Source organism: Cebus imitator, unplaced genomic scaffold (genome assembly GCF_001604975.1).
Source record: "Cebus imitator isolate Cc_AM_T3 unplaced genomic scaffold, Cebus_imitator-1.0 Scaffold181, whole genome shotgun sequence".
NCBI lineage: Eukaryota > Metazoa > Chordata > Mammalia > Primates > Cebidae > Cebus > Cebus imitator.
This window is the reverse complement of record NW_016107496.1, coordinates 3,273,161-3,294,318: the sequence shown is the minus strand read 5'-3', so window position 1 is coordinate 3,294,318 and position 21,158 is coordinate 3,273,161. Positions and strand designations below refer to the sequence as shown.

Here is a 21,158-nt window from a genome sequence, read left to right as displayed (position 1 = left end):
AAAAAAAAAAAAAAAAAAAAAAAAAAAAAAAAAAAAAAAAAAAAAAAAAAAAAAAAAAAAGAAGTAAGAAGTATAAGGGAGAATCCCAGAGGCTGGGAAGGCAAGGGGAAAGAGTGTAGGGAGACATTTGCTAAAGAATAAAAAATTACAACTATATAGGAAGAATAAGTTTTAGTGTTCTACACGACTGTAGGATGACTATAATATAGTTTCAAACAGCTAGGGGGAAGATATTGAGTATTCTCAACACAAAGAAATAATAAATGTTTTAAATGATAGATATGCTAATTACTCTGATCACAATACATTACCTATATTGAAACACCACTATGCACCCCAATGAATATGTACAATATTACTTAAATATTGTCAATTACAGAATAAAATTAAAACCTTTTAAAAGAATGAATATAATGATACCTATCTTATTAATACGCTGAATCACAAGACCCTGAATTAATTCAAAAAAACTCTTGGCTGATTTCCTTGCCAATCGATTTCCCTTCTCAAACCTGCAACTCCAACCAAGCTGACTGATCCTGAGAGCACTGTGTACATTCCTACCTTCATGTCTTTGCTCATATTGTCAGGTCATCTAGTCAGCTAACATGCCATTTTCCCAAACTCTCCAGCACACTATATCCTCGCCTTCTGTATTAGTCTGTTTGCGTTGCTATAACAGAATACCTGAAACTGGGTAATTTATCAAGAAAATAGGTTTATCTTGGCTCACAGTTCTGCAGGCTGTACAAGAAGTGTGATGCTAGCATCTGCTTCGAGTGAGAATCAGGGAACTCACAATCATGGCAGAAGGCAAAAGGGAAGCGGTGTATAACATGGCAAGAGAGGGGAGGGCCCAGACTCTTAAACAACCAGATCTTGTGTGAACTCATAGAGCAAGAACTCATTCATTACTGTGAAGATGGCACCAAGACATTTACAAGGCATCTGCCCCATGACCCAAACATCTCCCAACAGGCCCCATCTCCAACACTGGAGATTACATTTCAACACATTTGGTGGGGATGAACAGCCAAACCATATTACCTTCCTTCCAGATCCCGCTCAGATTTCCAGCTTACTGTTCCAAGTTACTATTTTGTAGTTTTCAGCTATGCTCCCAAATAAGACAACTCTGAACATAAGGCAATCTATTTTCCCAATGAGAAGATTCAAATAGTTTTTGAGGCCAACTTCAATAAACAAACTTTTAGGGAAGTAAATAAAATAGTCTAATGTCTACTTAGAATATTTTATTTATTAAATTTTATTTATTAATATATAATTTTAAATATATATAAATACTATACAAATATTTAAAATTATATATTATTACTAAAAATTATATATTATTACTACCATGGAAAAATCTCCAAGATATAATATTAAAAAGCAAGGTGGGGAAAACTGTTTAATTTGCTACCTTTTATCAAAGAAAGGGTGCTGGAACATAAGTGTTTGCTTACATTTTAAAACAAATAGGTCAGGCTCAGTGGCTCACGCCTATAATCCAAGCACTGTGGGAAGTCAAGGCAGGCGGATCACCTGAGGTCAGAAGTTCAAGATCAGCCTGGTCAACATGGTGAAACCCCTATCTCTACTAAAAATACAAAAATTAGCCAAGTATGGTGGTACAGGCCTATAATGCCAGCTACTTGGGAGGCTGAGGCAGGAGAATCACTTAAACCTGGGAGGCAGAGGTTGCAGTGAGCCGAGATTGCTCCACTGCACTCCAGCCTAGATGACAGAGCAAGACTCCATCTCAAAAAATAAATAAATAAATATAAAACAAATAAAAGAAAAATAAGTCACTAAAGATTTTTTTAAATAGTTACCTATAGAAGAGGGAGGGAATAAGATAGAAGACACAAAGATAAAAGCTAGACTTTTAAAAATATACCTTATTGTGTAAATAATGAACATAATGTAAAATTTAAAAATTTAAAGCAATTCCCCAAAATCAAAAACAAAATGAAAACAAAGGTCAAACTGATGGTATAAATTCCAAGAGAAATTATTCCAAGTAACATTAAAACTGACCGAACATCCTTAGTGGCATATACTCTAAGGACAAAGAAGAATTTTAAAAGATCTTAAACTGCTTTTTGGTTATCCTATTGTTGCCTGTAGTGTTGGTGTTGGTATTCTGAGGTTGTTGTATGTTGTGAGATAAAACAAATGAGTAGCTATGTGAACTGATTCTGTCACTCCCAATATGGCTGAGGACTGGGATTTTCGGCAAAGGAGAAAGGAGATACAGTTTTAAGACAAAAGGTAAATAAGAGCCATGTAGTCCTAAATTTGAATTGGAAGTATCAACAATAATAACATAATGTGTTTTTATTTTTAATGTTTTTAAATTTACAAATTTATATTTTCTAGTTCTGCCCATTCAAAGACTTAGAAAAAAAATGATTAATCAGTAGCAATGAGTCTAATTAGCACCTAGATTATAGTCTCTTAAAATACCATTTTGTGCTAAAAGGAATCAGAACCCCTTGGAGAAATGGCTAATCACAGGTCTCAGTCAGGAAATGTAGAAGGTACGTCTAAAACATCTTGTTATGTTAGATAGTAAGGAAGCACTCGAAGAGAATTAGGGTTGTGTCCAAAGGACTCAGCAGCCAATTTAAAGGAGTCTCTTGCCAAAAAAAAGATAATTTGAGTATCAATAGGGTAATACCTACAACAGATTGACCATGTCAATGTTAAGATTGATTGAGTTCACTTGAAAAGGTCATTTTTATTTTATTTATTTATTCATTTATTTATTTTTAAAACAGAGGTGTGGGGAGGGGCTCATCTCACTATGTTGCCGAGGCTGGTCTCGAACTCCTGAGCTCAAGCGATCCTCCTACCTCAGCCTTCCAAAGCGCTAGGGTTACAGGCATGAGCCACCACACCTGGCCTCACAAGGTCACTTTTAAAATTAACTAATGGTCACATTTGGAGGATAGCACTAATAAACCAATTCATTACTTTGAAAACTCGCAAATAATTTATCTGGGCTTTCCTAGATAAACTGTACCATAGAGTGGTACCACAGAGAAGATGAGAAAAGCTTCTCATTATGGAAGAGAATAAATGAAAAGGGAATGATGGAACAAAACCATTTTGAAATCCCTAATGGATTACACTGATTTTCAGCAGTCACTTACATTGCAAAGGATAGACAATCAGACATTGTATGCCTCCTGATGGAAGACGATATCACCACCGTAGAGGTAATCTTACTAAATAAATTGTCCCTGAATCTGATCAAGCCTCTAAATCCAAATACCAATTTACTGAAAGTACAATAAAACAGTGTTCCTTGAAAAACAACATCATGTGAATACAATCAGCAAAATGCAGACTCTGTCCCCTCAAAAGTTCTAGGAGGATGAGTATTGTATCTTATATTCATCAATATGTATCCAGCGCCCCGTACAATGTCCAGCACATGGTAAGTATTCAATACATTTCAATGAATATTTATTAGTTTTTACAAACTCTTTGATATTTGAGCAGATGTTTTCTCAGAAAACTATATATATAAATAATTATATATATGACTAATTATTCACGTTGGTTCCCCTACTGGTTTTTAATATTCAGAGGATAGGAATCAATTAATTATAATACTTGGTACTGTCTTCAGACACCTGACATGGCAGAGAACACAGCAGGAATCTAGAGGAACAGAGGGAGGGACAGAAGGAGAGAAGATTGATTTCTTGACTCTAAAATTGTAACTGCAAAATATGAAGAGCAAGGTCAATCATCTGAAAAATTCAGGTTGAAAAACTGACTTACTGTTTGTTAGTTTCCTTAATTTAGATTGGTTAACCACAGCCTAAATTCACTGAATAATTGTTCATCCACTTTCTTTGTCTTGCCAGAGAAAACAGAGCCACTGTCAATAACCATTAGCGAAAGCATTTGAAAGGTCAGGCTTGAATGTGAATGTGTGGACTTTGTTTGAACCCTGGTTCAAATAAAGCAAGTATTTTTTTAAAAAAACTATAAGGTACTCACATAAATTTAAACAACTGAATGAACATTTGATTATATTAGGAAACTATTGTGGTTTTTTTTAAGTATAATAATAATCTTGTATGTTTTGGCAGTTATGTTGTTGTTTAAAATCTTTAGGGCTGCACATTGAAATTTTTACTGATGAAATAATATGTCTGAGATTTGAAGCATTGATGAAGACAGATGAAACAAGATTGTGTGGCCAGGCTCTGTGACTGATGCCTATAACCCCAGAGCTTTGGAAGGCTGAGGTGGGAGGATTGCTTGAGGCTAGGAGTTCAAGACCAGCCTGGGCAACATAGGGAAACCTTGTCTCTACAAACAATTTCAAAGATTAGTTGGGCGTGGTGGTATGTGCCTGTAGTCCCACCTACTCTGGAGACTTAGGTAGAAGAATCGCTTCAGCCCAGGAGTTGGAGGCTATGATAAGCTGTGTTTGTACCACTGAACTCCAACCTGGCCAACAGAGCGAGACCCTGTCTCAAAAAAAAAAAAAAAAAAAAAAAAAAAAAAAAAAAAAAAAAAACAAAAAAAAAACAGATGATGTGTTCACTGCTGAAGCCAAGTCATGAGTACATGATGATTCCCTATGCAAAATCTCTCTACTTTGCTATATGCTTGAAATGTTTCATAAATTTCAAGCAAATACAAAGTTTATTTGAAATCATTAAAAATGAAAAGAAAGGAACATCAGGTCTCTTTGGTCTGTGATTGCTGCAGATTCCTCACAAATTGGCTATTATTTCCTCTGATACTATCATTTATTTATGGCAAAAAGGATCTCTCAATTGGGGTCCATGGATTTCTAGGATGCCTGTAAATGGACTTCAGAGGATCTGTGGGAATATGTGTGAATGTGCACTTTTCTTGGGTGAGGGTCCATAACTTTCATTAGACTCTCACAGGGGCTTATGACTCAGAAAAGACTAGAATCATGAGAAACACATTATATAAGCTTAGGAGAAAAAGGAAAAGAAGGAAGGAAGAAAGGGAGGAGTGAAGTAGAGAAAAAGCCCTATTTCTGGGTATCCTCTTTTCTGAACTTCCTCTTAGTTCACTGATAATGACCCACTATGTAAATGTGAATTGACTTGAGTGCCTACCTCAAGGACTAGATAGATAAAAAGAACTAAGAGGGTAAAATACACATGAAAATGCTGAAATTGCAAGGCAAGCCTTGAGTGAGAAAGCATTGTTATGAGCCTTGAAGAATGAATGAATTATAACTGAGTAGCAGACCAGATTCTCACTTACAGTAAATGGACAAATTAAAAGGCAGGGGCAGAGCTGAGTCTTACATAATGGCCCCAGCTCCTGGAAGCAGCCACAGAGGCTACAGGGAACAGGGAAGGTGGGGCACAGAGCCTACCTCAAGCTCTGTCTCTAACATACTTCCCCTGATGCTCCTCTCTGGAGCTACGTGGTGGTGGACCTGCTCAAATGAATCCCACCTCCTTTCCTGCAGTATGTCTCAGACATTTTACCTCAAAGAACCCTTTCATCTTTTTCACTATTTTCAGAGAGTATATACAATACCATTCTACTTCACTCCCACTGCTATCCCTGCTCAGATCCCTGCAAAAAAAGTCAAGTGTTTATTAAGTTCCAATACATTCAACCATTTAAAAATCAACAAATATAGAGATGATTTCCGGGGAGAGAGGGTGGTGTTGTTTGTTTGTTTTGAGATGGAGTCTTGTTGCCAGGCTAGAGTGCCATGGTACGATCTCGGCTCACTGCAACCTCTGCCTCCTGGGTTCAAGCAATTCTCCTGCCTCAGCCTCCCGAGTAGCCGGGACTATGGGTGTACACCACCACACCCAGCTAATTTTTGTATTTTTAGTAGAGACGGGGTTTCACTGTGCTGACCAGGATGGTCTCAATCTCCTGACCTGGTGATCCACCCACCTTGGCCTCCCAAAGTCCTGGGATTACGGGCGTGAGCCACTGTGCCTGGCCATTTCCAGGGTTTCTAATCTGAAAACCAAGGTGATACATTTATACACCTAGCATTGTGTTTTACATATATTACCTCACTTAATCCTCAAAACAGTTCTAAATCAAGGCTAAGATATCACAATAGCTAAGCGGGATAAGAACTCTAATCAAGTCTGTGTTCCTTACCAATATTAGTAAGTCAGTAGGCTAAGATTGCCAAAAGCAAAGACATGATTAGTCAGATGGACTAATCATGGAATAATGCCCACAGTAAAAATAAGAATAGCTTAAGATCCACATTACTACCTTCTTAAATCCTTAGTCCTCCAGCACCCTGTTCCCCAAAATGCCGTTTACTGACCAGACCTCCAACAGTTCTTCATCTCCTTATTCATTTCTATCTTCCTCTTCATTCAGCAGAGCCTCTGAATGCTGGCCCTTTGGAGAGCCCATCACTGAACCTGACCCATGGGTCCCCAACTCTCCAATGTTCTCAGTTACTTTCTCACTGAATGAAAATACTTTATAGCAAAAAAAAAAAAAAAAAAAAAGTTCCATGAGGATTCATGAAGCTGTTCCAGACTTCCTCTTCTCAGTGGCCATGGGCTCCTGAATACCCATGAGCTTCCCATTCTGACCCTTCAGCAGTCTGCTAGGGACCTAAAATTCAAAAATGGCTCTGGTTTCTCAGTGACTCTTTTGTTGAACCCCACTTGGAGTCACTACTATTCAGTATATATTACTAGGTAGCACACTGTGATAGAGAGATTAGTCGTCCTCTAAAGAGATGCACATCCTAATCCCTAGAGTTTGTGACTATGTTCCCTTATAATGGCAAAAAGGAATTAAAGTTGCAGATGGAAGTAAGGTTGCTAATCAGCTGATCTTACAATAAGGAGACCATCCTAAATTATAAAAACCATAATGTAATCTCAGTGTAATCACAAAGATCCTTAATGTTGAAGAGGGAGACAGAAGACTAAAGACAGAGAAAGATGTGAGGACGAAAGCAGGTTCTGAGAGATGATACGTTTCTGGCTTTGGAGATGGAGGAAGGGAACTATGAGCCAAGGTATGCAGGCAGTCTCTAGAAGACAGAAAAGGTGAGGAAACAAATGTCTCCTAGAACCTCCAGAAAGAAACAGTCCCGCTAACATTTTGATTTTAGTCCAGCGAGACCTTTATCAGATTTCTGAACTACAGAACTGTAAGATGATAAATTTGTGTTTTTTAAGCTATTAAATATGTTGTGATTTGTTATGCAGAAATCGAAAACAAATACATACGACTTCCTGACTACCAAGACCAGGACCAGTATACTTGTTACTACCTATGGGAAACAACCAGCTTCTCTATTATCTAATATCCATTGCTGTTACCTGGCAGCAGATTTAGAATAGACACAATTGCTTTTCTGTGTCCTGATTACTACCATGACCCTGTCTACCCTGCCAAGGCAAACCATAAGCTAAGGCGATTATCTACAGATTTTGAAGGAAGTGAATCTGTCTAAATTGTCCCCAGTTCTCTGCTCAAGTCTCTGCTTGGCAAGTCAGCCCACATCTTTCCTGCTGAAGCTTCCCAGTAGATCTGGGAAAACCAGATAAAAAGGATGCCCACAGGTTCCCCAATTCTCACATATGGAGAGAATACCTAGTATGTGTGAGGAGAGGGTGGAGGGGTATGTGCAATGTGGTAAGAAGAGAAACTGCTATCTACAGTTGATATTTTTGTTCAATAACATTGAGCAAATATTTACTGACTGCTTACCATAAACTGACCCTCAGAAAAGTTGACCCACTGCCTACAGAGCCATTCATTCATTCGCTCAGCAAATATGTACTGAGCTCCAACATGTGCCACAGTCACTGGGCACTAGAATCCAGGTCTCCTTCAGAGCTCTTCTTAGAGCTTTTTCAGGACCATCATAAGACACGGGGTGTAACTCTATTCCCATCAGCCATATTTCTCAATTATCGCCCACTTACCAGGGGTTATTATTCTGAAGATTTCTGCAAAATTCTCCATTCTGAGCAGACCTGATCCACATAAAAGCCTTGGTAATTGCCCAAATTTACTTGCTTCCTCATCTACCACTTTCACCCTCCCTGAACTTTCCTTCAGTTCCCAGCACCACTTGGCTCAAATGCTGAGGGTTCCAACCTCACCAGTTTTCTCTTTCAGCACTTCCTTCTGCTTGGTTCTGAAAGTACTATCAGGAGAACCATGAAGCTACCAGGTGTCCCCAGTTCCAGTCCAAAGTAGGGGCTTTCCTTAAAGCTTTCTGACTTCCTTCCTCTATTACTACCCCCCATTAAAAGCTCATTGACTCTTAAAATTTCAATAACCATCTGGGCGTGGTGGTCATGCCTATAATCCCAGCACTTCAGGGGGCCGAGGGGGGAAGATCACCTGAGACCAGGGATTCAAGACCAGCCTGGGCAACGTAGTGAGATTCTGTCTCTATAAAAAAATTGTTTTAAATAACTGGGCATAGAGGTTCGTGTCTGTAGTCCCAGCTACTAGGGAGGCTGAGGTGAAAGGATCACTTGAGCCCAGGAGGTCAAAGCTGCAGCAAGCCAAGATCACACCACTGCACTCCAGCCTGGTGAACAGAGTGAGACCCCCTCATCAAAATGATCAATAATGCAGGTCTTCATGAACTCATCCTGAATTACACCACTGGCCTCCCTCATTCCAGTCTCTTCCCATCCTGTCTTCCCAAACACTTAGTAAGAGCTTATTCAAAGCCAGGTACTGATATAGGCATCAAAGACTCAGCCCCACTAATGCACAGTGATTAAGGGCACATCCTTTGGAGAGACACAGCCCTGGGTCTGGCAGGGCCACAAGCAACTCTGGCATTTAGAATTACTTAACCTCTTTATTATCTTTCTTTTCTCATTTGGAAAACAATAACAAAGTTGCATAATTCTCAGGTTGTAGAGAGCATTAAGTGAGGCAATGCATGGAAAACACTTAACATGGTGCCTGGCACATGGCAAGCACTCAATAAAGTTAACAGTAACAACAAATGGAGCTGTCAGCTGAAAAGCGGAGATGAATATGTATATTCCATAAGTAAGAGTTGGGGGAAGGTAGCACTTGGTAGGTGTTGTGAGCAGAGGAGAGCAAGTGACGAATATAATAGAATGATATGGGGCCAGACCTTGAAGGTTAAAATGGAATTTTCTAGGCGGGGAGGAGGGGAAAGGTTTTCCAGATTGAATGCCTGAGCAAAGGCACAGCAGCGTAGAGGGACGAGATGTTGTGTATTGAAGGGATGGTGGTCTGTTGCTTTGTGCCAATCCTGACTAGATCATTAGCTCCTCAAGGGGAGGCACCTGGTTTTGGATACCAGAGCAGTGTTCATTCACTCATGCAATTGAGTACCAATTTTATACTAGGCACCATGCTAGATGATAAGATTTTTCTGCCTGTCTCCTGCCCTCAAGAAGCTTCTAACTGAGATGATAATAGACAAGAAACCAAAAGAACATTTCAGATAAGTCATATGTTATAAGAAAACAGGATCATCTTAAAGAGAGTGTCTGGGTTGAAGATCAGAGAAAGCCACTCTGAGGAAATGACATTCCAGTTGAATCATGAGAAGTCCTTGGTAAAACAGCATTCTAAGCAGAGGGGATGACAAGAACAAAGCTCCTGCTATATTGAAGAAATAGAAAGCCGGAGGAGGTGCAAGAAAGAGAGTGGAAGAGAGGCAGTCCTGGGAAGGTGGCCCTGATTGGATTCAGGCTTGGTAGGCCATGATAAAAGAGTTTGGATTTTAAATGCACCAGGAAGCCACTGAAGGGTTTCAAGATAAGACATGACATGATCTGATTTGTGTTTTTTAAAAGCTCCCTGCAGCTGCCATGTGGAGAGCAGACTTACAGAAAGGCAAGAAAGAAGGCAGAGGGAACTATTAGAAGGCTAGGGCAGTAGCTCACATCTTACAAAATATCACAGCCTTATGATATTTAGATGTGATGTCTGGAACCTCTCTGTTTACATCAAGTTATACAATCTACTCACTTTACAAGGCCCATCTCCACACAGCCTAGTTGGCACACAGAAGGCTTAGTTGGTCATTGCCAATCAGTTGACTGTCACTCCCCTGAGTCATCCCCATTTCCCTTCCTCCTTCCACCGTCATTCTCTTTTCCTCCCTATCTCTCAAGTTCCCATTTGCCCGACTCCAGCCTTCAAGAGGTCCTACTGTTTCCAATGTATTCCTTTTCTTCTTCTCCTCACCCTACCACCCATGTAAATTTCACAAACTAGATATAAAGGAGATATTTTCTATCCTACTCCAGAAGTACTCAAGAATTATTAATGTCACACAACACTAACAGAAACCTAAGTGTCATCATGACCTCAGTGATAAAACCTGTACACATTCTGCATGTTAAGGACACTGTGTCCTCACTTCTGTTCCAAGCTGTTCTCCCCACCACAGTCAGAGAAATCTTTCAATAGGAAAATCTGTTGATGATCTCATTTGCTCTCTCATGACCTCTCTCTTTCTCCTGGTTAGGAGAGGCCCCTCTCTTCTCGACTTAAACCCCTCCAGTGGCTTCTCCTTGTTCCTCAGATAAATGTCAACTTCCTTGGCATAGGCTCCAAATGGCCCTGTGTGTTATGACCCCAGAACACATCTCAATGGGCTGCCACTCACTCACTGTCACACAATAAACATTACTTCACAAAGCCCTTTCAAAAGTAGCACTTCCTTTGATCCTCAGAACAACTCTGTTAAGCAAGCAAAGCAGACATTACTGTTCCCATTTTAATAGTTGGGGAAACTGAGATTCAAAGAGGCAAGTGACTTACTCAAGGTCACCAAGTCTGTGTGAGGCAGAGGTAGGATTTCAACCTACAGACTCTAACACTTAGTCCAATGCTTTTCCTTACATTAGCCGCCAACAGTTCTAATATCAGTTGCTTCACCCTGCTTTTCTTATCACCTGTTCCTGACCCCTCCACACATCCTCAGCCCAGTTTGTAGTCCCTATCCAGAAGTTTTCAGGTGCCTGTGCAATGGGCAAGTGGGAGTCACAAACCAGGTCACCCTATCAGGGATTGGTCCCAGCCTCCACAGTCTTTTCTGAAACCTCCAGAGATAAAAACACAAAGAGAAGACGTGCCCCACCAGAGCAAGGTCCCTGGCTATCCTTTCTGCCCACGTTCGGGCAGGACCACGCGAGGCCAGACGCCGGCCCCTTTCACAGAAAGACGCGAGGAGAACAAGAGGTTGCCGCCCGCCGGCTGTCAGGGCTCCTGGGCAGGCGGCGCTAGGGATGCGGCAGAGATGGGCCAGCTCCCAGGTTCGGCCCAAGGTCACCCTCTCGCAGCCCCGGCCTGATCCCCAACCGCCCGGAGCGCCCCCTGGTGTCCCGGGCTGGCCTCCCCTCGCCCTCAGGGAACGGCCTGGGAAGCTGGGCTCGGGGCAGAAGGGAGGAGGGTGGGCAGAGGATGAGAAGGCTGCGCCCCGGGGAGGGGCGGGAGGCGCGGGAGGCGGAGCCCTACCTGATAGCTGAGGACGCCGTCCGGCTCGTTACTCCCGGCGGCCGGCATGGTGGAGCCGAACTAGGTCTCCCCCGCGGGCTCGAGGCCGAGCGTCAGCAGCCCGCGCCCTCTGGTCGGGTCTGAGCAGATCACTCGAACGGCGACCCCTACCCCGGAGCCAACGGTCAACCATCAACCGCCGCCGCCTCCATAGCCACAGGCCCGCTAGGCATCTGCCGCAGCCAATCAGCGAGCGGCCTATGCAGCCAATCAGGGCTCGGATCACAGGAGGACGCTGTCCGGCGGTACCCTGGGCTACCGCGGGGGAGGGGGAGGAGCCGGGGAGCCAACCGCTCCTGGGCCCGGTTGCCGAGGAAACCGCCTCCCTCCCTTCGGGGGCCTCTGGGCGTGAAGGTCCTTCCAACTGCGTGCTAGAAAATCTCTGCTTCTATTTGCAGCTGCACCTGACCCTTGAAAACTGAGAAAGTGTCGGTTCTGCCTATTCTGATTTCATTCCTTGGGAGATGATGTTTAAATTCCAGGGAAGCATCCTTCGCAATTGCAGGAGGAAGTAATTGCGGATGAGGGGAGAGGGCCTTCTAAAATTAATTGTTTTTCCCTGAGCTAATGGTCAGATTGAAGAGCATTAAAGTGAAGAAGGCAGGCAGTGTCAGGCCCCCTCACAGACTTACTATGACTTAGGTCTTCTTCTTGAGTCCCAAGTCAGAAGCAAAAAGCACAGACAGGGTTAAGCTAAGGATGACTGTTGAAGCGATTCCACAAAAAGACTTCCAACTTTTCCAGGAAATGATCTAAGGCAAATTATTATTTAACAGAACTACTGACCTAACAAAAGGTTAGACTATCATGAATAATGCATTCAATTTGATTTGGATTTATAATAGAGGCTGGCTAAAATTGAAGCAACCCTCTCTCCCCAAGAAAAAGAAATGGGCCTTTTGTTTCATATGCACTATCATACCAGACTTCAGGTAGGTCCAAATTTGGGGGGGGTGGAGGGTGGGGGAAGAATTGTTGCAAATAATTATCAGCCTCCAAAGAAACTACAGTTGGGGAACATAGTCCGATACATGGTAAAAGTTTCCATCCCTGTTTACCATCCCTTGCACTGGTCCTGAAATTGGAAACAAGGTTGGGCTTCAGTATCCCTGAAGCAGAATTGTATTTCTGATGTCTTATATAAGCCTCATGTCTAGTCTCTGAGTTTTAGTGTTCATTACCACATACTCCATCCATCTCTTTACTAATCCTGTCATCATGAATCTGGAATTCACATTCTACCTTCATCCCCATTTTTGCCCATCAAAATGTTAACCATCCTTCAAAGTTAATCTCAAAGGCCACCTCTTCCAAGAAGCCTTTCTTTATTCTGCTGTCCCTGACACCCCTAACAGATGTTATCTCACCCTCCCCAGAATTCTCAAAGCACTTCATACCTTTCTTAAAGCAGTTGCCATGCTGTGGTTATTTAAGTACTTTATATGTTGACTTTAGTTTACTAGAATATTGCAAGTTCTTTGAAAGCAATGATTATTTTTTATGCCCTTCTGTATACTCAACAGAACCTCAAAGACTGACAGGCACATAGAAAGTACTTAGTAAATAAGTATGCTTTTAATTCAATCTAATAAAAAAATGTATTGAACACCTACTAATGAACAGGCCCAAGTAACACTGTAGAGGCAGAGAAATCTAAACTACATATCTCCAAGGGAGCTTAACAGACTAATCAGGGAAACAGGATATATGTTAATGAGTAATATATATAAACCACAAAGATTACAAAAATTCAGAAGAGAAAATGATCTTCATGAAGGTTTCACAAAGGACATGGATTTGAGTTAAGTCTGAAAACATGGGTAAGATTTAGTTGACCCAAGGTAAGAAGAGCAAGCATCTCAAATCTTAGTTAAAGACTTAAGAATAATAATGCACAATGACCCATTCATGGTAGCCACAATTTGGGCCAAAGCAGAAAGTTAATAAGAAGAGCAGTGGGAAGTAAAAGTTGTGATAGAGAAAGGCTGTGGGCTGGGCACGGTGGCTCACGCCTGTAATCCCAGCACTTTAGGAGGTCAAGACAAGTGGATCCCTTGAACCTAGCAGTTCGAGACCAACCTGGGCAACATGTAGAAACTCCATCACTATTTTTAAAATCCAAAAATAGTAGCCAAGCATAGTGGCATGCACCTGTAGTCCCAGCCCCTCAGGAAGCTGAGGTGGGAGGATCACCTGAGCCCAGGAGAGGCTTCAGCACCACTCCACTCCAGCCTGGGTGACAGAGGGAGACCTGTCTCAGGAAAAAAAAAAAAAAAAAAGGAAAGGCTGTGATCAAATTGTGGAGATCTAGCTAACTCATTCAGACTTTATTTTTCTTATATGATAAAAAGTAGGACACTGAAGGCTTTAGGGAAAATTTCCATGCACCAGAACATGGGTTTAGTGGTATAAAGGCATTGTATCATTTAACAGTCATAATGTCTCTACTCTTTTTCTATTTCACAGGTAAGAAAACTGAGACTCATTGAAGTTAAGCAACTTTCTCAAGGTCAGGCAGTCATGAAGCTGGGATTCCGTTATTCATCTATTAATTCAAAACACTTGCTGAGAACCTATGTATCATGCCCTGTGTTAGGTGTTGGGAAAACAGCAATTAAGACAAACAGTGTCCTTGGCCTCATGAGCCTTACAATAGAGTGGGAGAAAGAAAGTAAACAAGTCATCAAGCAAGATAATCACTAGTTATAATCACTACTATTAAGTAAATAAAGCGTTATGTGATAAAGAGTAACTGGCATGGAATAGGGAGAGCTTCTCTGAGGAAGTGGGGAAAGATTCACCTGAGGAGATAAGTTAGGGCAAGCTCTCTGATTCTAGAGTTTTTGACCACTATGTTGTATTGGCCTGTAAAAATGGTACCATCTACCAGGCACAGTGGCTCATGCCTGTAATCTCAACACTTTGGGAGGCCGAGGCAGGCTGATCACCTGAGTGATCAGGTCAGGAGTTCGAGACCAGTCTGGCCAACATGATGAAACCCTATCTCTACTCAAAATACAAAAAAATTAGCTGGGCATAGTGACACGTCTGTATTGCCAGCTATTTGGGGGGTTGAGGCAGGAGAATCGCTTGAACCTGGGAGGTGGAGGCTGCAGTGAGCCGAGATCACGCCATTGCACTCCAGTCTGAGCAACAAGAGTGAGACTCAGCCTTTTAAAAAAAAAAGGAAAAAAGGTACCATTTCCAAATCTGCCATTAGGGGACAATGGATTAGAGGGGGAAACCTGAGGCAGGGGGTCAGAAAGACTGACTCTGGCAACGTGGTCACATTCAGGGGGAGCCAAGGACAGCGGCCAAAGATGTGCCCACATCCCCCACTCGCCTGGAAGGCAGGTCCCAGTCATGGCAGAAGTGGAGTAGGTAGGGTAGGGAAAGGAATTGAGTAGAGGTGATTCTTGGGAGCTCTGGTGGATCTGACTTCTCTCCAGTTCAAATGTGGAAAAAGTCAGAGTCGCTGGCCCTTGACTCCAGGGTCAAGAGCCCCATCTTCTGGCCTAATGTGCAAATTACAAAAGGAAGTAGACCACAAAGGCAGCAGCTGAGGCTGCTGCTATCTGGGGCACTGCAGAAGATAGGCTCTACCCTCCCAGGGATAATTTGGTCTCTTCTTCCCAAAAAAAAAAAGCTGGTTCTCTTGGCTCTGGGCACAAGGCTCCTAACCACTACTGTTCCCTGCCCTGGTTAGAAAAGCGCAAATATGTGATTCTCAGCCTGGCCCCCAGACAGGTTCTGGAGGAGCTGGAGGTATTCAGCCAAGGACACCATCTCACACTGATGATTTTTCTAAAGAAGGCAGAAAATTTTTTAAAAAAACAAATAGCAGAACAGAACTCAGAGACTTCTGGAGCCTTCAGTCATCCTAGAAAGAGGCATAAAGTGGACAAGAAAATGGAAAATACATATGTAGAGGCAGCAACCACACACACATACCATACCAAGAGGGAGGCAGGGAGGCATGCTACATGGATGGCCTCACTTCGTCCTTGCAACAACTCTGAGGTAGGCACTATCATCCCACTAAATAGATTAGAAAACTGAGGCTTACAGATGTAACTTCCCCAGGTCACACAGCCAGCACAATTAATAGATGGAGACTCTAAACCATGAGCTCAGAGGAAATGATTTACAGAGTGCATAAGCTTCACCACCCTACTATCTCCCATGGGGATGCTTGGGAATTTCATCATTCTCCAACATTTATAGGCTCCATTTTCTCTTTGTGGCTTCCTGACGTGGCCATCCTTCCAGATTTTGTTTTAGACTCATTCTCTCTTTCTCTTTTTTTTTTTTTTTTTTTTTTGGAGATGGAGTCTTGCTCTGTTTCCCAGGCAAGAGTGCAGTGGCACAATCTCAGCTCATTGCAATCTCCACCTGCTGGGTTCAAGAAATTCTCCTGCCCCAGCCTCCCAAGTATGTGCCATCATGCCTAGCTAATTTTTGTATTTTCGTAGAGACAGGATTTCACCATGCTGGCCAGGCTGGTCTCGAACTCCTGAGCTCAGGTGACCCACCCGCCTTGGCCTCCCAAAGTGCTGGGATTACAGACGTAAGCCACCATGCCCGACCTCTTTTTCTTCCATAATATCAGTGGTTCTTAAACTTTGGGGAAAGAAATAGGTCTTGAACTCCCTGGCAACATTACAAAATCTATGGATTCTCTTTTCAGATAGCTACACAAAGCCCAAAATTTTGCATATAATTGTGAGGATGTGTTCATAGACTTCTCAAGGAAGTATGAGGCACCTTATGTATATGATCCTTAAATATCCTGAAAGACACTGAAATTCTTCTATTCGGAGACATACACAAATATAAGAAACTCAAAAAATCTGAGAAAATGATCTTAAATAATTTGCAACCAATTTTTCCATCAAAAGCATCTAAACTCCTCCATCAGTTTACCATGTCTCTTATTCTGTGTGAACTGTCCACAGGGCCACCAGGGCCAAGGTCTTAGGCTTTACTTGCCATGAGATAGCTCCTGATTTCCATCTGCATCTTATATCTGATTTTATTTCTCCACTTTCCTCTTACATACACATCTAAACCCAAGATGTGGTTGGAGGAAAAGACGTCAGGATCCGAGGACAGACTTAATTAGGGCTTATTCATGCTGTTGTCTGGGAGCATTTCCTGTGCAAGGGAGGGGCAAGAGGGGGAGTGAGAGTCTTTGTCAAGCTGAAAAGGTTATGCAGGTGCATGATCTGCTTTCAGCCCTTGCCAAGTCACAGCACATTGAAAGAGACTACAGAGTACAATTTTCATTGTTCACAGCATGCTGCCAGCCTGGAACACTACACATCTCAGGGAAGAGTCTGAGGCGCCACAAAAGCCGAGAGCCAAGCTCCTGGCTGTGAAAATCACTCGCCACCATTCGTCATCATCAACATCATCCACAGAACCTCGTTACACTGCACTCAGTTACACTTTGCTTCAGACTGAGTGAGGCTCTGGGGCGGAATATGAGTGAAATGGCAAAACCTGGCTTCTGCCTTCTTTGGAATCACTGTTAAGATATTTGGACAGAGGCAGAGGTAGGGGAAGGGACCTCCAGAGGGAGCAGAACAAAACAGAAAAGCAGGCTATAAAAAACTGTTGTCATCTGCAAGTCAAGAATAGGCCTTGGAGGAAAAAAGCTGTAGGACTTCCAGATCCAGATGGGAAGCCATTCAGAAATTTGAAAGCAGCAGGTGTTAACCAAGGACCACTTGCCAAGTTCTTGATACCAGAGCTGAACACATTCATAGTCAATACATTTATCTTATCCACATCTAACCAAACCTAACCCTGCTTAGAATTCAGGTCTATTTAAAGTGATTTCACTCCACATCTTATCTACTCGGGGATAAGACCTCCTGAGCTTGTTATACTAAGTATTATGCTAAGTAGGGAAGTTCTTACTTCACTTTGAGCCCGTAGATCTGGAATAGCTTTAAGGTGGCAGCAGATTCAACACCTGACATTTGTAATCACTGCTATCTCATTTATCTTCGATGGATCTGTAAATGTACACAGAACATTTAAAGTCTAGGAAGTGGAAATGTAGCTAGGGGTAGGGACTTGCCCAGGCCAGTAAATTAAGAACTACTAAAGCTTTCCACTTAATTCTGTGGCTTCCTAGAAATATAATTCCATCCAGCCATTTCCTGCATAAAATTGAATTGCCTTCAATGAAACAGTAAAAATGTGAATCTCCTTTAGAGCTGACATTAACCCCACCCCCACAAGCAAAAGCCCAGGGTTTCTCTTCTGTTACCCTTTCCCATAAGATGAGAGTTTTCATGTAATTTCCACTTTGGAAAGCTTGTTGGTGACACCCGTTCATTAGTTTACTGAACAAACTCCCATGGAGTTCTGAAAATAACTGTTACTGAAGCATATTATCTGGCATGCGTATAAATTCAATCCAAGTTACTGTTACTTCCAGTGATGCTTCCCTTGAGACCTTTCATTTTGCAGTTAATAAAAAAGAAAAGATACCATTCATACATTGGGACTGGGGCAAAAAGAAATAGAGATAAAATGTGAATTTATTTCATTTCTCTTTTTTCTATCTCTAACATTTTACCAAATTGAAAAGGCCAGCCTCCTCCCCAAAGAAGGCAGAATTATTTGGTCCTTTCTGCAAATCAACAGAAAATATAAGAAAGAGTATTTGCGCCGGGCGCGGTGGCTCACGCCTGTAATCCCAGCACTTTGGGAGGCCGAGGTGGGCAGATCACCAGGTCAAGAGATCGAGACCATCCTGATCAACATGGTGAAACCCCGTCTCTACTAAAAATACAAAAAAATTAGCTGGGCGTGGTGGTGTGTGCCAGTAGTCCCAGCTACTCGGGAGGCTGAGGCAGGAGAATTGCTTGAACCCGGGAGGCAGAGGTTGCACTGAGCCGAGGTTACGCCACTGCACTCCAGCCTGGCACCTGGTGATGGAGTGAGACTCTGTCTCAAAAAAAAAAAGAAAGAGTATTTGCTAGATTTACCAAAAACCAGAGCTATGAGATGGCTAGCCAACAAATAACAGAGGAAAAAAAGTAATTTTAAAACACATTAGGATAATCAGCTTTGTTTGAGGTAGGTAAAATGAACTAGAGCCATTATAATTCGATTATAAACTGTATATCGTTTTGGGTCTCTCTGGAACCTGTCCCTGCCCCCTAATAATTCTTGGAATAAACTTAAAAGTTCTATAGACCAGTTCCTATCCAACACAATTCCCCTCCACTGCATCCCAGATAAGGAGCCACATGATTTTCCTTGGATATTTCTAGTGACAGAGTACTCACCATTGAATGAGGCTGGCAGCCCCATTCCATGTTCAGTTTTCCTCCTTGAAACTTCCACTCTTCATTCCAAATGCTCTCCTCTGTAGCTCTAAAGGCAAGTCTGCTCACTCTTCTACATGACAGCTCTTCAAATTCTCATAGCCCATTATGATACCTTCCCTCTTTCTCATCTTCTTCAGACAAGGCATGATCAGGATAAGATTACTGTTTCCAGCAAGCCACTTGCATCCCTGTAATTCCAGACTACCAGGAGAACTTTTAGCAATGGAATGCACAATTTAAAAAGACTCCCAGCCAGGCACGGTGGCTCATGCCTGTAATCCCAACACTTTGGGTGGCCAAGACGGGATGATCGTTTGAGCCTAAAAGTTAGAGACCAGCTTGGGCAACATAGGCAGACCCCATCTGTACAAAAAAAAACAAAAAAAAACACACAAAAACTAGCCAGCTGTGGTGTTGCACACCTGTAGTCTCAGCTACTCAGAGGACTGAGGTGGGAGGATCACTTGAGCAAGGGAGGTCGAGGCTGCAGTGAGCTGTGATCGTGCCACTGCATTGCGTGACAGAGCAAGATCCTTTCTCAAATATAAAGAAATAAAAGCCAGGCGCGGTGGCTCACGCCTATAATCCCAGCACTTTGGGAGGCCGAGGCGGGTGGATCACGGGGTCAAGAGATTGAGATCATCCTGGTCAACATGGTGAAACCCCATCTCTATTAAAAATACAAAAATTAGCTGGGCATGGTGGCGCGTGCCTGTAATCCCAGCTACTCAGGAGGCTGAGGCAGGAGAATTGCCTGAACCCAGGAGGCGGAGGTTGCAGTGAGCCGAGATCGCGCCATTGCACTCCAGCCTGGGTAACAAGAGCGAAACTCCATCTCAAAAAGAAAAAAAAAAAAAGACTTCCACAACGATTAATTTTCATATGTGATGATGGTAATATGGTTATGTAGGAGACAATTCTTTCTCTCTTTTTTTGAGAAAGGGGATCTCACTCTGTTGCCCAATCTGGTAAGATCTTGCTTCAAACTCCTGGGTTCAAGTGATCCTCTCACCTCAACCTCCTGAGTAGCTGACTCTACAGGCACACTCACAGCTAGCTAATTTTTGTATTTTTTGTAGTGACAACGTTTCATTGTGTTACCCGGGCTGGTTTTGAACCTCTGAGTTCAAGCAATCCACCTACCTTGGTCTCCCAGCATGCTGGGATTATAGGTATGAGCTACTGCGCCTGTCAGGAGACAATTCTTACTCTTAGGCGATGCATGCTGCAGTGTTAAGGTACAGTATCACGATGTCTACAACTTACTTTTGAATGATACAGCAATACAGATATAGAAACAGATAGATATGCCTAAATAGATATATAAAAATAAATAAAGCAAATATGCCAAAATGTTAACAATGTGGAATCTAGTGGAAGCTTCATGGATGTTCATTGTCCTTATTTTGTTTTGTTTTGTTTTTTGTTTTGTTTTGACACAGAGTCTCACTCTATTGCTCAGGCTGGAGTGCAGTGGCACGATTTTGGTTCACTGCAACCTCTGCCTTCTGAGTTCAAGTGATTCTCGTGCCTCAACCTCCCAAGTAGCTGAAATTACAGGTGTGCACCACCACACCCAGCTAATTTTTGTATTATTAGTAGAGACGGGGTTTCACCCTGTTGACCACACTGGTTTCAAACACGTGGCTTCAACAGATCTGTGTGTCTCAGCCTTCCAAAGTGCTGGGATTATAGGCAAGAGCCACCTCACCCAGCCTATTGTCCTTGTGTTTTAGCATCTCTTTGTTTCAAAATTTCTACAATTAAAAGTTGGAAAATAAAGGGCCAGAAAAGGTGGGAGAGAATGAAAGTGAAATAGAGACATTTTCAAAAACGCAAATTCTCAAAAAAAAAAAAAAAAAAAAAAGACCTCCATGAAACAGACAAATTCCAAATTCCCTGGGCCAGCAGGTACTACTCAGGACATCGCCAGTCCTAAACTGGCAAAATGCCAAAAGTACAGATTATTCCCAGAATATGAGTCATGGCTAAAACAAGGTAACTCAGAAAGTTTGAAAGATAAAAGAATGAGCAAAGGTATATCAAGTAAATTTTAGAAAAGAAAGATAGTAGAAGTCATGCTCTTACCTTCTGATAATATTGATTTCAAGGTGAAAATTATTAAACTAGACAAAGATAGGCACCTTATTTTTATATTTAATTTTATTTTAGATTTGAGCATCATTTGCATATTGTTTATATGGGTATATTGTGTAATGGTGGGGACTGGGCTTCTAGTATGTCCATTTCTCAACTGGTGAACACCGTACCTGATTGGTAAATTTCAGT

General features: G+C 42.1%; 1 protein-coding gene across 1 annotated transcript in view; it reads right to left on the bottom strand.

Annotated features, from left to right (window-relative positions):
* Positions 1–11,697, bottom strand: part of SLC4A8 (solute carrier family 4 member 8) — a 93,982-nt gene extending 82,285 nt beyond the window's left edge. Inside the window, exon 1 of the mRNA XM_017545905.2 lies at positions 11,485–11,697. Within this exon, the coding sequence (XP_017401394.1) occupies positions 11,485–11,532 (48 nt within the window). The 5' untranslated portion in view covers positions 11,533–11,697. The remainder of the gene's footprint in view (positions 1–11,484) is intronic.
* Positions 11,698–21,158: the final 9,461 nt, after the last annotated feature.